Below are 14790 nucleotides of genomic sequence, written 5' to 3'. Positions count from 1 at the left end.
AGCGGACATCTTATTAATCATTAATACTAATTACACTACCAATCACATCGGAATTAATCACGTTTAATTCTACAATACTAGAACTAAATAAACCACCAATAAACACGCTTGTAGGATAAATCATAAAAATCTGCTGGGTTTTAGCATTACCCACCTGAAAAGGACTTGGGTGACATAGAAAAAAAATTATAAAAATATCAGGTTCAGTGTTTGTTACAGACCTTACTAATTCTCGATATACATGCCGTTTTTGACCCGACATCTGCCTATTTTATGATCTAGATTGGATAAAAGGACAAATAAAGTTCGTGTACAAACATTATGGTATTGTTTAGTCATCTGAGTGCAAATCTCAAAGTAGATAATTGATCCTCGGTCTACTTTCAAAGATGACTTCGTGCCAGTTTCAATATGAAATAATTCAATAGATTACTAGTGCAGATGCCGATTGTCTGACGGTATCAATTATTGGAATGATGTCGCGGGAAGTCTTTCTAATGAGTTTATGAATTTATACGTTATGTTCCAGTAGTTTAGGTAGTTCCTGTACTGAAATTTAATGGAACTGATATGACACACTTCCATGACCTTACGAAACCTTTTACAAAAGTTGACAAAGCACTACATAAATTCCTATATAACGTATAGGTATCCTATATAACTTAACTCTACAGAAATGTTTTTCTAAAAATTGTATAGAGGTTTTATAATGCTTTTACAGATTAGAACTCTATAGAATGTTGCTTTTCAAAACCTCATAGAAATTTTATAAAGTCTTTATAGAACATGGTATTCTGTAGAAATATGTACAGTTTTAAACTGTAATGAAAGCAAATTTTCAGTTTTTGATGTACTGTATGAGATATAGCAGAGCAAAAATAAAGACTTTTTATAAATACTTTTTACTGATAAGTGTTGAATCATTATTAAATGGAAACTTTTCCTTTTTACCTCTCTAGTTTAACATTTTTGAAATTCTAAATTTATGTAATAGTTTGTGAAATTATTTTACACTGTATTGATTATATAACACAAAAAATTAGATTTTCTAAAAAAGTAAAGTAAAATCAATTTAAATTCTAAAAATTAATTAAAGGCTTGAATTCACGCTGTTAATTATAAAATTTCAATTCGTGAAATTAATCCTGTTAGTCGTTGTATGCGTACCGCCGATTAAAGAAACGGTTTCTTAATTTTAGTTAAACTTAATTATCATTAAAATTATATTCATTTTTATTTAAACCTTTTCATATCAAAATGAAATAAAATCTTGTATTGTCAATAAAAAAATCACGTCTATTCCAAATTTTTATTTTCCGCCTTGCCATAGATTATTTTGAAACATTTTTTAACATACTTTATTAAACAAAGTTAAAAAGTTTCATTCATAACATGAAATTTAAAAAAATTTTAATTCTAAAAGAAAATTTTACTGATTTTATAATACTTTTAAATCCTCAAAATTCTCTGTGGAATGTTTTACAGAAAAGCAAAACCAAGAACTTGCTTAAAATTCTTCGGAATTATAGCTCAGTTTTCTATAGCTTTCTGAATCTGATATTTTCAGTTAAAATTCTATTAGTTGATTCTATTCCACATTGCATAACATTCCACATGTCGAATCTTTAGAAACTGTACAATTATTTAAAGAATAGCTGCTCAAATCTGTGTAGAATGTCGACACATATCTGTATAGAATCTCTATACATAACTCGATAGACGCTATGTCTACAATTTTATAAAATTTGATAGAAGATCTCTAAACTGATTTATCAAGAATCAGGCCATAATTCTATAGCATTTAAAAGAAGTATTTTTTTATAGAATGTTATAAGTCGTTTCCGTGACAAGATTATCACCAGAAGATATACTAGGTATATACAATACTGGAAAAGATAAACTGGATGATACTGAAAAGAGAATGGATGGAGCGTGTTTACAAGAAAGATATAATTTATATTTGCTGAGTCACTAAGGGCAGAATTTGCGATGTAAGTGGGATAACCATTACTTTCCATTACCCCTTAACTACCCCTTAACATTATGCTATTCCATTTCGCTTCTGTATGACGTAGTGATACATTAAAATCCCTGAGATCATTAAGACTTACTCTTAGATTAGACTGCAAAAACGATATGCATTCTCCCTAAATTGACATTTTTCTTAATGGTAATGGTCAGAGAGGAGTAACAATTTCCATGAGTAACATATAGGAGTAACAATAACATTTTAACAATTTGATGTGTTAAAGGAAGAGCAGCAGAATATGTGAAACAGATAGTTATCTGTTTAGCTTCATAATCATTTTTAAACTGATGATTTTCTTTTACTTAAAGAGGAAACTCTCTGAACAACAGATGAATGAATTTTAATATTATAATTTTTACATAGCACGACATCCAGGATGCATCATTTATAATTATCATTATAAGCTTTTAGGTAGTTCACTCATGGTGTTTATCACTATGGGCGGAAGTTTATCATCGATTTTTAATTTATTACAAAAATAAGCTATTCATTTCAAAGCGAAAAAAAGTGTTTCAAATGAAATGTATAAGAAATTTTAACGTAATTTCTGATTTCTTTTTGGCAGAATCACTGGATGTTTTCGCGTAAATAACTGTTGGAAGTAAACGATTGATTATTCACAGTTGAAAAATTATTTCACAATTTAGTAATTTGACTGATAACGTAACATTAAGATTATATGGTATTTCTCCCACCTTCTTAGCGAGCCTTCATGGTGTAGTGGTCTGCAAGCTCAGTGCGTAATTGAGAGGTCCACGTTTCGATTCTCGGTGAAGGCGTAGCTAATTTTTCATCTCTCCTGCTTCGAAATAACCTAATATCTCTACAAAATATCTGATGTGTACACCACATGACTTTATCTTAAGGTTTATTAAATTATTCACATTTTTTGCTGCACTTCATTTAAATTTATATCCTCGAATTTCATTAGAGATATATTTCTCTTTCAATCAATTCAGTTATCACTTCGCGGCTAGGCAAAAATACATAAAAACTCAATATTCATTAAAGATTGTGAAATACAGAAAAACCTAATACAGTTGAAAACAGTTTAAAAAACAATTTGGGTACAACTGCGCAAAAAGACGCTGAAGCTGGTGCACCGACTGACTTAATTTACGATTCTACTTAAGAGGTTGAAATAAAAATAAACAGCGGCCTTGGTATTCCTAGCGCCAGTTAAACTTTTAAATGATTGATAATTCTACAACTGTTGCATGCATATTAACTAAAAGCATGAAAACATAACGTAAACGGAACATAAGAACAATATAGTTCAATCATTTTTAAGATAAAAAAATGCACAATTTATCAACATATAATAAAAACACAGAGCTCATGAAGCCGGGTAAGAGAGTGGGTATACACATATATACATATACATATAATAATGAGACACATACATACACATACATACATAGACATAATAATAATAAAACACATACATGCATATACGTATACATATACATATAATAATGAGACACATATATACATATAATAACTTACTAATGAGATTTATACCAAAATTGGAAGGTACACTTAGTAACAGCAACATATTCTTTATCGTTAGTAACAATTCCCCCCCCCCTCCATTTCTCTTCCGTACTGTAAAAGTTCATTCCTCCTCGGTATAAGAAAATGTATTATTTAAATATTTAATTTTAAATCAATATCAATCTTCTGAATAATATTTTGTGCTAATTTAATAATAATAAGTATTATATAATATTACTAGTGTATTAAATAAACACGTTTTATATCCTATAGCCTATAATACATCATAGAATATATTCTCTATTGCGTACTCTGTTTTAATATCTTATAATATATTAGCTGCAAACTTTCAAAATATATTTCTAATGTACACTACAATCTGATCAAAATAAATTCCAATAAAATGACAAAATCTTATAGAAATATATATATTGCAATCGTCTGCATGTAATTATTTTTTGAAACTTTATTCAAACAGTGTTATATTTTTTAGTACACATATTTTGATACTTTACTATATATTTATACTATGGCACCTTCATGTAAGAAAGGTAGAAACAGATATTGAAACTTTTGAAACAGAAATCCTTTATTTGAGTTTTAATATTATTTAACGCTAAAGATTTAATTTCATCATTTAGAAAAAGTAAGGTTTTTTTTTTTTTTTTTTTTTTTTTTTTTTTTAAAGATAAAATCTCCTCTGAGGTGCTAGACTGTAATCTATAGCTTTCTGATTTCAAATTCTCCCTTCCCCAACCCACCCCCAAGAAAGGGGAAACAGAAAAGAAGGAAAAGGAGACCGATTACGTTTAACATTTTCAAGCTTCATGATTTTCGTTATCAGTTTCTTGTTTCTCTTTTAAAACAGCAACAGCTGGATTCTTCCATCAAACAGTGCCTTCATTCATTCAATGAATGACCGTCCATTTTTATCTTTTTTAACTCCGTTTCGTAATCTTATCTCATGGAAGATATATTCTCATTCAATAAACATATATACCCGTGACGATTATTCTCTCAGGTTCAACTACTCTTCACAGTTTTTTTAAAACATTTTATAGCTTTTGTAACTGTGAGAAAAAGTTGAGAAAAATGATAAAATTTTGCACTTGACTATTATGAATACCAGAGTTGTTTAATGAAGCACCAATTACCAATGCGAAATTTGATAAAACCGTACGATAAAGCAAATTAAATCGAATTAATTTGGTATAATAAAATTATTGTTTTATTAGATCCAAAAAGTACTTTTACGAAGCAGTATCTACCAACAATATATTGCACTTTGCTTTCCACATGTTTATGTAATAGTTAAGCCGTCGATTCGGCATAATTTTATTATTGGATAAAGCTAATTATTGAGCCACATAATCTGATTCACATAATTATGGGCACAATATGCACCCCCACATTTTTTAAAGCTTAGCACATCTTCAGACAATGGACGACACAAAGAAGCGAGCGGTGCGCGTTAGCAAGAACGAAGCAGAAGCTAAAAATGACTAAGCATTCAGAAGAAAAATGAGCGATAAGAGTAAAAAAGTATCCGTTCTTAATTGAAGTCTTTAATCTGATTAGCTAAACGCCATCTGCATTGCAGTGTTACATAAGATAGTATGATCCGGATGAGTTTTTAAATAAAGCAGTTTAGATTGATATATTATAAATAGTTACCATTTTTAGGACAGAGGGGGAAGTACTCAAATTAAAATGAAGAATAAAGGAAATTAAACTTAGTAGTTTGCTTGCATACTTTTTATCTTACACACACACATATATATATAAGGGCGACTCTGGATTGATAAAGTGATACTCTGCAAATATGATTCAACGCAAAGCTGAGTATTGAAAATAATATACCTTCTGGTGCTAAAAATAGTATAAGAATAATACACAAGAGACATGGGGATTAGCTGCTAATATAATACCGCACACAACAAATGTAAGGTAATTAAAACATTGTTAAGAAGCAGTATCTTACTGGCCATTTTAACAAAAATATACCAAATGTAAATAGACATTCCTGGAAAGATTATATTCCACATACTGTAGAGAAAATCTAAAAGCTAAAGGAGACATTTATAAAATAGCTCATAAAAAAACAGTCTAATCTTGCTTTTGTTTTACCTTTACAAAATTAACATAGCTTAGGAATTTAAATTATTTTTGAATATCATTGCTAAGTGAGCATTTTTGCCTCTTTGGTATTTTCTTCGGCCACTAACGCTACTCTGCAAAGAATGCACCTAAAACGCATAACGTTGAAAACACTTATTTTTTTCTTTTCTGTAGGCTGTAAGTGACTAAATTTTATTTTTAATATATTTACAAAAGAGGAGAAAACAGGGTTTTTTATTACAATTCAATTAATTAAATTTAGAATGATTTAAAACATGTCTAGCGGTACCAAAATTTTGCCTATACTCTTGTTTGAGATAGATAATGCGGAATTATTTGATGCATTGCAAAGAATAAGTTAACAAATGTCAAAATAAAAATTAGAAAAAATTTCCGAAAGTCTATTTATTAGAATTTTTTAATAAAGTAAGATATTCTAAAAAAATATAATGAAAATAATTATACACATTTTTTCTTGCATTTTTCTATTTAAACTTATTAGATTTAATTAAACCTACTTCGCCGACAGCGCATAAATTACAATAGAATAAATGCATTCTTTAAAATTCACTTTGTTTACCATAGCGACACTCTGGCGCTAGGTTTACTTAACAGTACTACATTTCGTTCATATTATAACTCAGAATGCACAAAATTTATATCATTTAAAGAATTATCTAATCGTTGCCACATGTTCTATTCAAATACTATAATAAAGCTAGAACTATGTATAAAAGAAATTAAGCAAACAAAACAAAAAAGAAGCAGTTTTTCACAGACAATTGAGTATTTCTCATTCAATTAATTAAGTTTTCCCTTCGCGACAAGGCAAAAATACATAAAAACTCAAAATATCTGTATTAAATATTACGAAGTAACTCTTAAACGCTTATTTTCTCGAAAAAAATCCAGAAAGGATTAAGCATAATTTGAATAATAAATGAAGGCCTTATCTTTGTTGTTGCGAAGCTAATTTTCTCTAGATTGGCAACAAATCCGCTACTCAGCTGTTTCAAATGTAAACAAGAGCAATGGCCGCCATCAAATTAGGCTTAGCGGCACTTAAACAATTTTAAAATTGTTTATAATTCTAAAAATATTGCATACAGATTTACTAAAGGCATAAAGCCCTTAACCGGAAGATAAAAACAACATAATTCAATCATTTTTAAAGCAAAAAATGTACAATTTACAAACATATAAGAGTAAAGAAACTGAGATCACTGAGCCGGGTAACAGAGTGGATATATTTATAAATATATTTATAAACGTTTGGCGCGGCCGATTGAAACCAAAATACGAGGTGCACATCTACATGTTATAGTAATCTTATATACGAAATTTCAACGTTCTGAGGCTACTCGTTTTTGAGTTATACGAGATACGTACGTAACAGACGCCACGAAAAATTCTCTTCAGAATTCATTTTAAAACAGTTATTTTAGTTTTTTTTTTTTTTTTTGGAGGAAAAGAGTCTTTTATTCTGTCCTTACGCACAGATATCACGCAAAAACATCGTTAAATTGCATTCAAAAGCGGTCAAATTGGATATTTTCGTTGAAATATGCTGCCTGAAGCTTTTCGCGATTACAATACTTCCTTTTTACTTCGTACAAGGAAGTAAAAACAAATGCCGGGTACTGTTCTAAGAAACGTTATATACAGTGTTTTCAAAAAGAATGGCTGTGGATTTTATTTCTCACTTGTACTTCCAATAACGAATAAACTACAAGACCCTCTTACTAATAGTGCTGAATTGCAAGTGCATGTCTGAAATCAAATTATAAAGCATATAGTTATTATTATCGAATTCAAATATATGAAAATGTTTTCAACAATCATAATTCTCTTCGATAAAAGCGCAATTTGTAAAACGTAAAATCGAACTATGTTTCTACTTGCTTTGTCATAATTTGGGAATGCTTTTGTCGTTTCAGAACCACTTATTTGATAGTATATTTTTATCCTAATGTTTAGTTAGATGTAAAATAATAACCTCAACAAGTAAGAATATTTGGATGTAAACAATTCCAAGTTGCAGAGTTTGTTTGAAAAATCAGAGGATCCTGTCAATCAGTGCTTACTTCAGAAATAAATAAAATATAAGAAGTTGCAACTGCTTTCATTAACTTTTTAAAACAGTTTAAATCTCTAAGGCTTTTATTTATTACTGCCCTTTACTTACTTTTTTAAAAAATTTCTAACTAAATTAAGCTAGCGTACATTGTTTCAAGCGCATTCCAAATCGTGATAATCTTCGTCTTTGGATACTTCAGTTTACTTTGTAAATTAAAAGAAAATTCGAACTATATTAAATGTAAAACGGAAAACTTCTTTCTCGATGTACATAAAATGTATTTACCATAATATTGATATACTTCTCTTACGAGCCTTACAACAGAGTAATAAAGATAATGCAAATTCTACATTCAGAAAGGATAAGAGGATTTCCAATAATTTTTGATACAGTTACATAGCAAACGCATTTAATATCAATTTAACTAGTTTATACCTAAAACTTATAATACGATCGAATTACGGTGAAACAAGTAAAAGCTTGTAGGTGGCGCTGGTGAAGCACATGATCCGATTGGAAGAACAAATCGACTTATCTTTTGACATGTCCGTGCTTGAATTGGTTGATATATCGAAGATAATTCCCAAAATTTCTCTTTGATATGAATAATAACAATGTATATCGTAATATATATATATATATATCTTGCAAATATATATATGCAAAATATATGCAAAATATGTATGCAAAATATATTTTACCTTGGAAGAATATTTATAAGGGGGGGAAAGAGACAATTTCTTATTCTTTCTGTAGTTAAATACGTTTAATTTAATATGAATCAAAGAGTTATTATTTTTATTATTCCTTTCTTTAAACGAAAAGCTAATAATGCATTGTGGTGATCAAACATATGAGTAGCTAAACTATTATATAGTTAAAGAAATAGTTAAATACATTATCAAACGTCGGTGAGATAATTATTTTAGAATGAAGTGCTTTAGTTATGTTTTTTTTGATGCTATGGAAACTCTACATTGCACGCAATATTGTCAGAAATATCTTATCCCCCCCTAAGCAGAGAAAAAAATGCATTTTAAAGTTTTACTAATTTATTTAAAACACTATTTTAATATTTGAGAGCAATTGAAATGATAGAAATATACAAAAAACAGAGGAAAATCCTCACTGTTATTAAATAATGCAGAATTCTTCTGTATGTATGCATGCATGTTCCTAGCATTGGGGGAAAAAGCACCAGCCTATGAACATCTTGAAGTTCTCTACCCGAACATATTCAGCACTGAGCCGAATACTGAATTTTGAACTTGTTTCTTGTATTCTTTGTGCGAACGTAATGAAATTTTGATTAACAAACTAAGCGATTTAAAAGCAAAGCCTTGCCATTCGGCAAATCATAAGATATATAAGTTTCAGGTTTAATGAGGAAACAACGCGATTTAAAGAAAATGTTATGCCACTCGGCAAAAGGTAAGAGATTTATGTTTCAAATTTAATAAACAGACTTCGTGTTGCGACTGTGCAAAATAAAATATTTAGTTTTTATCTTCCAAGCGCCGGTTATTGTCATTCGGCAAAGCGTAAAATACTTTATTTTTTAGTCGAAAGGGCGTTAGCCCAGAAGGGGTATTAATTTTGTTTTGGCGTTTCGCGTTGAAAACTTTAAATGCCAGTTTCACTTTTCAAATCGTTGCCACCAAATATTATTTCCGTTTAAGGAAATTAAATAATGAAGAATATGCATAAATGTATGTATGTTTCTGGCACTGTATTAAAACAACGGTAACTAGAGTCATCAAATTTTGAATAACGTAATCCTCCACTGAATATGGGCATCTGGAAGCCCTAATTTGGAATTTGTTTTATTTTGTAACACTTTAACAAAATTTTTGACTAACAAACTCAACGATTTCAAAGCGAGAAAATAGAAACACTGTACCAAAAAAAAAAAAAAAAAAAAAAAAAAAAATTCTCAAAATATGCTCATTTAAAAATAATTTTGCGTTATTGCTGTTGAATTGAATTTTATGGTTTAAGTGCGAAGAACATGATATTTAATAAATAAAGGTAACATAGAAAACGTTAGAAAAACGTTGTAAAATCTGAAAGCTTTCAGACTTTTTTTCTTTTTTCATATGTAATTTATATGTTATTGATCAACAAACTGAGGGTTTAAAATTAATAAATGCGATTTCTCATCTCCCTTATTGTTAATTACTAGTTGTACTTGTGATATTACTTTAACTGGAATCATTAAAATTATTATATATATATATATATTTTTTTTTTTTTTACAATAACAATTTTAGGCGGCTAGCTGCGCGCGCGGCTAGTGTTTTAAATGAAGTAAAATGTGAAAATACAGAAGAGTTCTGACTTGCATCGGGTGAAAGTCCTGCATCTTTCTTCTTTTCCTGTTTTCGCCTAAATGTGTTTTGCAGGTCAAATGTTCAATGTTTTCATTATGCCAAAAGATAGACACGCGTATAAAAGAGCTACTGTGTAAATTTCCCATCTCTGTTTTTCTAAAATGTCCACCCTTAACTACAATTTTTTCAGAATAACGGTTTTTCATATTTGCGATTTTAGCGGGGTCCCAATGTTATGATCTTTCTATCAACTCAGCCTAATTTTTTGGAAATAAATATTTTCTTTATTTGTACATTCACATTTAGGTAACAATAATTTTTAGCTATAGCTTTTTCTAACAATCATTTAATACGGATGCTGATTTTATATACCCGTCACTCTTTACATATCTAGAAACATTAAAGCAATCCACTTACACAGAAATGTTTAAAGAACATTCCAGTATATCCTATTAAAAATAGAAGGTAAAAAAAAAAAAAAAAAAAAAAAAAAAATAGTCATAAGATGGCAGAACTGCGGATTTTTTCCAAAAGTATAAGTTAGTAACCAAGCAAAAAATCTGCATATATATTAAGTGCTTTAACTTACTTATTATACCTGTTAACAAGTTACTTATAAAATCAAAATACATGTTTTTAAAAATATTTTATAAAGACATTTTAGCATCAATTACAAAGTATACAGAGTGTAATAAATATATAACTAATTAATAATTAATCTTTGGCCAAATAATGCTGTAGCACTTAAGCATGGGAAAAAAATTTAGGAGAGTTATTTTTAGATTCACGAATGAAAATATCAGTAAAATATGGTTTGATACAATAAAAAAATTATACATATTTCGTGCAGTAAAAAATGATATTTTAGAATAAAGCTTGAAATAATTTATAGTTTTTTTATTATATATATACAGAGAGAGTAAGTAAGTATTTTTCTTAGTACATTGCAGAATTTATATACTAAATTTCATGGTAACAAAGAGAAATATTTAAATTCACAGAAAAATATTTTATGTTTGAGACAGATTGATTTTTTCTCCCCTCCCCGAATCCAAATTATTCCTTACAATCGTAGTTATATTTTAATTTTAATTACGTAATTTATTTACTAATTTTAGCTTTAAATATCTAAACTAAATGAAATGTTTTTAAAGTACTATAAGAATAAAATAATATTGACATGTGCTTTTATATTGTTCTTATCTGTAATATTCAAACTCATAAAAACAAGTATCAGTTTAAGATGGAAAGAAAAGAATAAATAAACCACAATGTTTTTACAGAAAAATTTCTCAGATCGGAACAGTTTTAGAAGATATATTAAATACCAAAACAAATTCAGCCATATTTTTTGTAATATATAAATTTTAAATGTTACTAATGCGAAATCTTTAAAGAATGCGAAACGGAATCCTCTCAAAATTCCCAATTTACTCTTGAAAGAATTGTATTGCAGGGAAAATAACACCACTACTGTTTCACGCGCTCTCCATACCCCTCCCCTTTTCTATGGATCAGATGATTTTTCGCGTAAAGAAAAACTAAACTCACCTGCGACGGCGTATAGAAAAATCAGAAGGAAAAACATCCGTTCAGACATGATGTTTCTTCTTTCAAGATTTGGTTTTCAAACACGGAGGCAAACATAGTGAAAATAGCATTGTTTTAGAAGATCGGCCGTCGCAGAAAGCTACTCTATCGACTGTCATGGCGGCCACTGCTAGGACCGCCTTGTTTTCCTTCGGTTGTCTGCTTTGAGTCGCTGCGTTCAGTGAAAGATCTGTATTCATCCGCGGAAAAATTGGGGCCGTGCTTCGTCGTCGGTCAGTGTAGCTGGAGGGAACTATATTGTTACGCTGCGATAATTGTATCTGTTTAGCATTCGTTAATTGTACAAAATTCGAAAGCGTTCGCCAAGAAATTAGCAGTATTGTTTGAAATGCAGTTGGAATAGATTGATTTTTTTCTCCTTCTTCTACGTTTGGCTTTCTCGCTTTTAATGTTAATTTCTGAAGACTTTTCTAGCATTGTAATTTTTCAGAGAAAGCGTTGTAATTTTACGAAGGAAAAAAAAAAAAAAACTGAGCAGTATTACTCATTACTATTATACAATCTATTTTATGAAAATATGAAATTGCTTTAAAATATATTTTGATAGTTTTAAAATACACTTTTATAGTATTTTCGACCTTAAGTATTGCATTAAATTCAAATAATTTCCCAAAGGATCTGAAAGAAAAATAAAAGATAAGAAGCGTAATAGAATTTTCAAAATAGTTTACTTTCATTTTTGGATAAATGGTATTTCAAAATTTTACACTGTTTTTACTATTTCAGTTTAAAAAAAGGTATCTGAAAAACTAAACATTGCTAATACAATATAATCTTTAAATTATGTAAAAGTAAGAGTGCATTTTTCAAATAATTTACTGAATCTTTTTTAAATAGTGAGAAATAGGGAAAAGAATTTTATAAACTGCTATATATAACTAATAACTGTAAATAACTTTTATAGTATTTTCGACCTTAAGTATTGCATTAAATTCAAATAATTTCCCAAAGGATTATATCTGAAAGAAAAATAAAAGATAAGAAGCGTAATAGAATTTTCAAAATAGTTTACTTTCATTTTCGGATAAATGGTATTTCAAAATTTTACACTGTTTTTACTATTTCAGTTTAAAAAAAGGTATCTGAAAAACTAAACATTGCTAATACAATATAATCTTTAAATTATGTAAAAGTAAGAGTGCATTTTTCAAATAATTTACTGAATCTTTTTTAAATAGTGAGAAATAGGGAAAAGAATTTTATAAACTACTATATATAACTAATAACTGTAAATAACTTTTTTTTAATAAAATTTTAAGGATTTTTTATTAAAGTAGGAGAGGAGTAAAGAAATTAAAACTAAAAACTGCCTGTGCTGCAATTTGATGTCTTTACTGATGACTTAACTGTAACTGCAACTATTGATCAAAACTGACCTACTTATTATTTCTTACTCTATGCTTAATTCATAAAATGCAGAAAGGGTTTACACATTTTTATAATGATTTCGGAGCGTTTAATTTATGTTTGAAATGAAAAGAGCACATTTTTAAATGTTCGATCTGATAGCCTTTTTTCTGGACTATAAGTGTGCATCATGATTTCCATGACAGAAGGGCGCTTCGTAAAATTCCACTACTTTCCGGAGTCCATCAATCGTGGTGGATTTGCGCTTAGAATGAGCTATTTTCAAGAGACCAAAGGCACAATAGTCCACAGATGAAACGTCAGGGGACTGCGCAGAAATAAGTACATAGGTACATACGCGATATCTGTATCAGTCTTAATTTTTTCGAGGAATGTAGTGGTACTTTTCGATTTGAAACATGTTGCTTTTGCAATCTTAGTGGTTTTGCGTTTAGAGCTCTTTTTAAGAGACCAAATGCACAATAGCCCACAGCTGAAACCTCAGGGAACTTCGCAGGAATAACTTGACATGAGCAATAATGTATCAGTTTTAATTTTTTCGAGGAAGGCAGTGGTACTTTTCAAAGTAAGACTTGTTGTTTTATCTTGACGAAGTTTTACTCTTTGAAGGTCACTGGAATAAAGAAATGGAATCTCTGTAATACAATCAATCTGTAGAGACATTAGGTATTTTTTTTATTACTTGGAAGCAGACGAGATGAAAAATTAGCAGTAGTCTTTGCCCGGAATCGCACCACGGACCGCTGAAATACCGGCTCAGTGTGCTGACCACTACACCACGAAGGTGCGCTAGGAAGGCGGGAGAAATTCCTTATATACTCCCCCTTTTAAAGGGCGATTGAGGTTTTTAGAGGACCCATTCGCCAAATCCTGGGTGTGGAGAATCATCGTCCACAATCCTTTTAGTTTGGGCGCCACTGTACAGATATTAGGCGTATTTTTTTGGGGGGGAAGCAGATGAGATAAAAAATTAGCAGTCGCCTTCGCAGGGAATCGAACCACGGACCTCTGAAGTACCGGCTTAGTGGGCTGACCACTACACCACGAAGGCACTCCAGGAAGGCGGGAAAAATACCTTATAAATTCTTCTGACAATCATAAAGAATTTACTAAAACTTTCTTTGCATTAACGGAATCAGTTTGTACATGTTTTTCTCTTCGTTTTCGATAATAGAACTTTTTTTGCTTCAGTCGTTTAGGTAAATCCATGCTTCATCAAGTGTATTTCCATTTATCTCCTGCTAAATAGTACATAGGTTCATACAAGGTTCTACAAATTGTTCTGCCTTAAACCGCATGCCTTGGCAAAAGCTAGTGAACATTGTGGTTTTTAGCTTTTTCAAGACATAAATCTTGGTTTATTTATTATTGCTACAGATGTATCTAAAAACTATGCAATTGATTTCTGCGTCGGCGAAATTTCTTTTCTTGCCAATGATTTAACTTTAGAAACATTAGAGACAGTACGTACGTATCTCGGTTTTCATTTGGAGTCTTCTTCAGCAATGATTGTTTTTTTCTTTCCCAATTAATAATGTTGTTTATTCTACACTTAGAAATTTTAACACCATGTATTTTACATCGGTTTTGAATTATGGAATTGGAATATTTCTCTTCGGAAAGAGCAGAAACATAATCCACAGCTTCTTCAGATGCAACAGTTTGAAAGAAGAATAAATTTAAAAGCAGCTGACGATATTTCTCATTTCAAATAATAAGCGCCTGCCAGAAATTCTTATTCCAAACATTCGCTTTTTTTAAAA

The 14790-nt window shown here is 29.8% G+C and overlaps 1 protein-coding gene across 1 annotated transcript in view; it reads right to left on the bottom strand.

Annotated features, from left to right (window-relative positions):
• dtn (transmembrane protein 132C dtn) overlaps nucleotides 1-11792 on the bottom strand; it is a 199720-nt gene extending 187928 nt beyond the window's left edge. Inside the window, exon 1 of the mRNA XM_085819326.1 lies at nucleotides 11600-11792. Within this exon, the coding sequence (XP_085675452.1) occupies nucleotides 11600-11648 (49 nt within the window). The 5' untranslated portion in view covers nucleotides 11649-11792. The remainder of the gene's footprint in view (nucleotides 1-11599) is intronic.
• Between the last annotated feature and the right edge of the window lie 2998 nt (nucleotides 11793-14790).

This window comes from Stegodyphus dumicola, chromosome 6 (genome assembly GCF_044657685.1).
Source record: "Stegodyphus dumicola isolate Sdum_Otavi_A_Nest chromosome 6, ASM4465768v1".
In the NCBI taxonomy this organism is placed as follows: Eukaryota; Metazoa; Arthropoda; class Arachnida; order Araneae; family Eresidae; genus Stegodyphus; species Stegodyphus dumicola.
The sequence above is the reverse complement of the archived record's forward strand: the minus strand, read 5'-3'. Positions and strand labels throughout refer to the sequence as shown.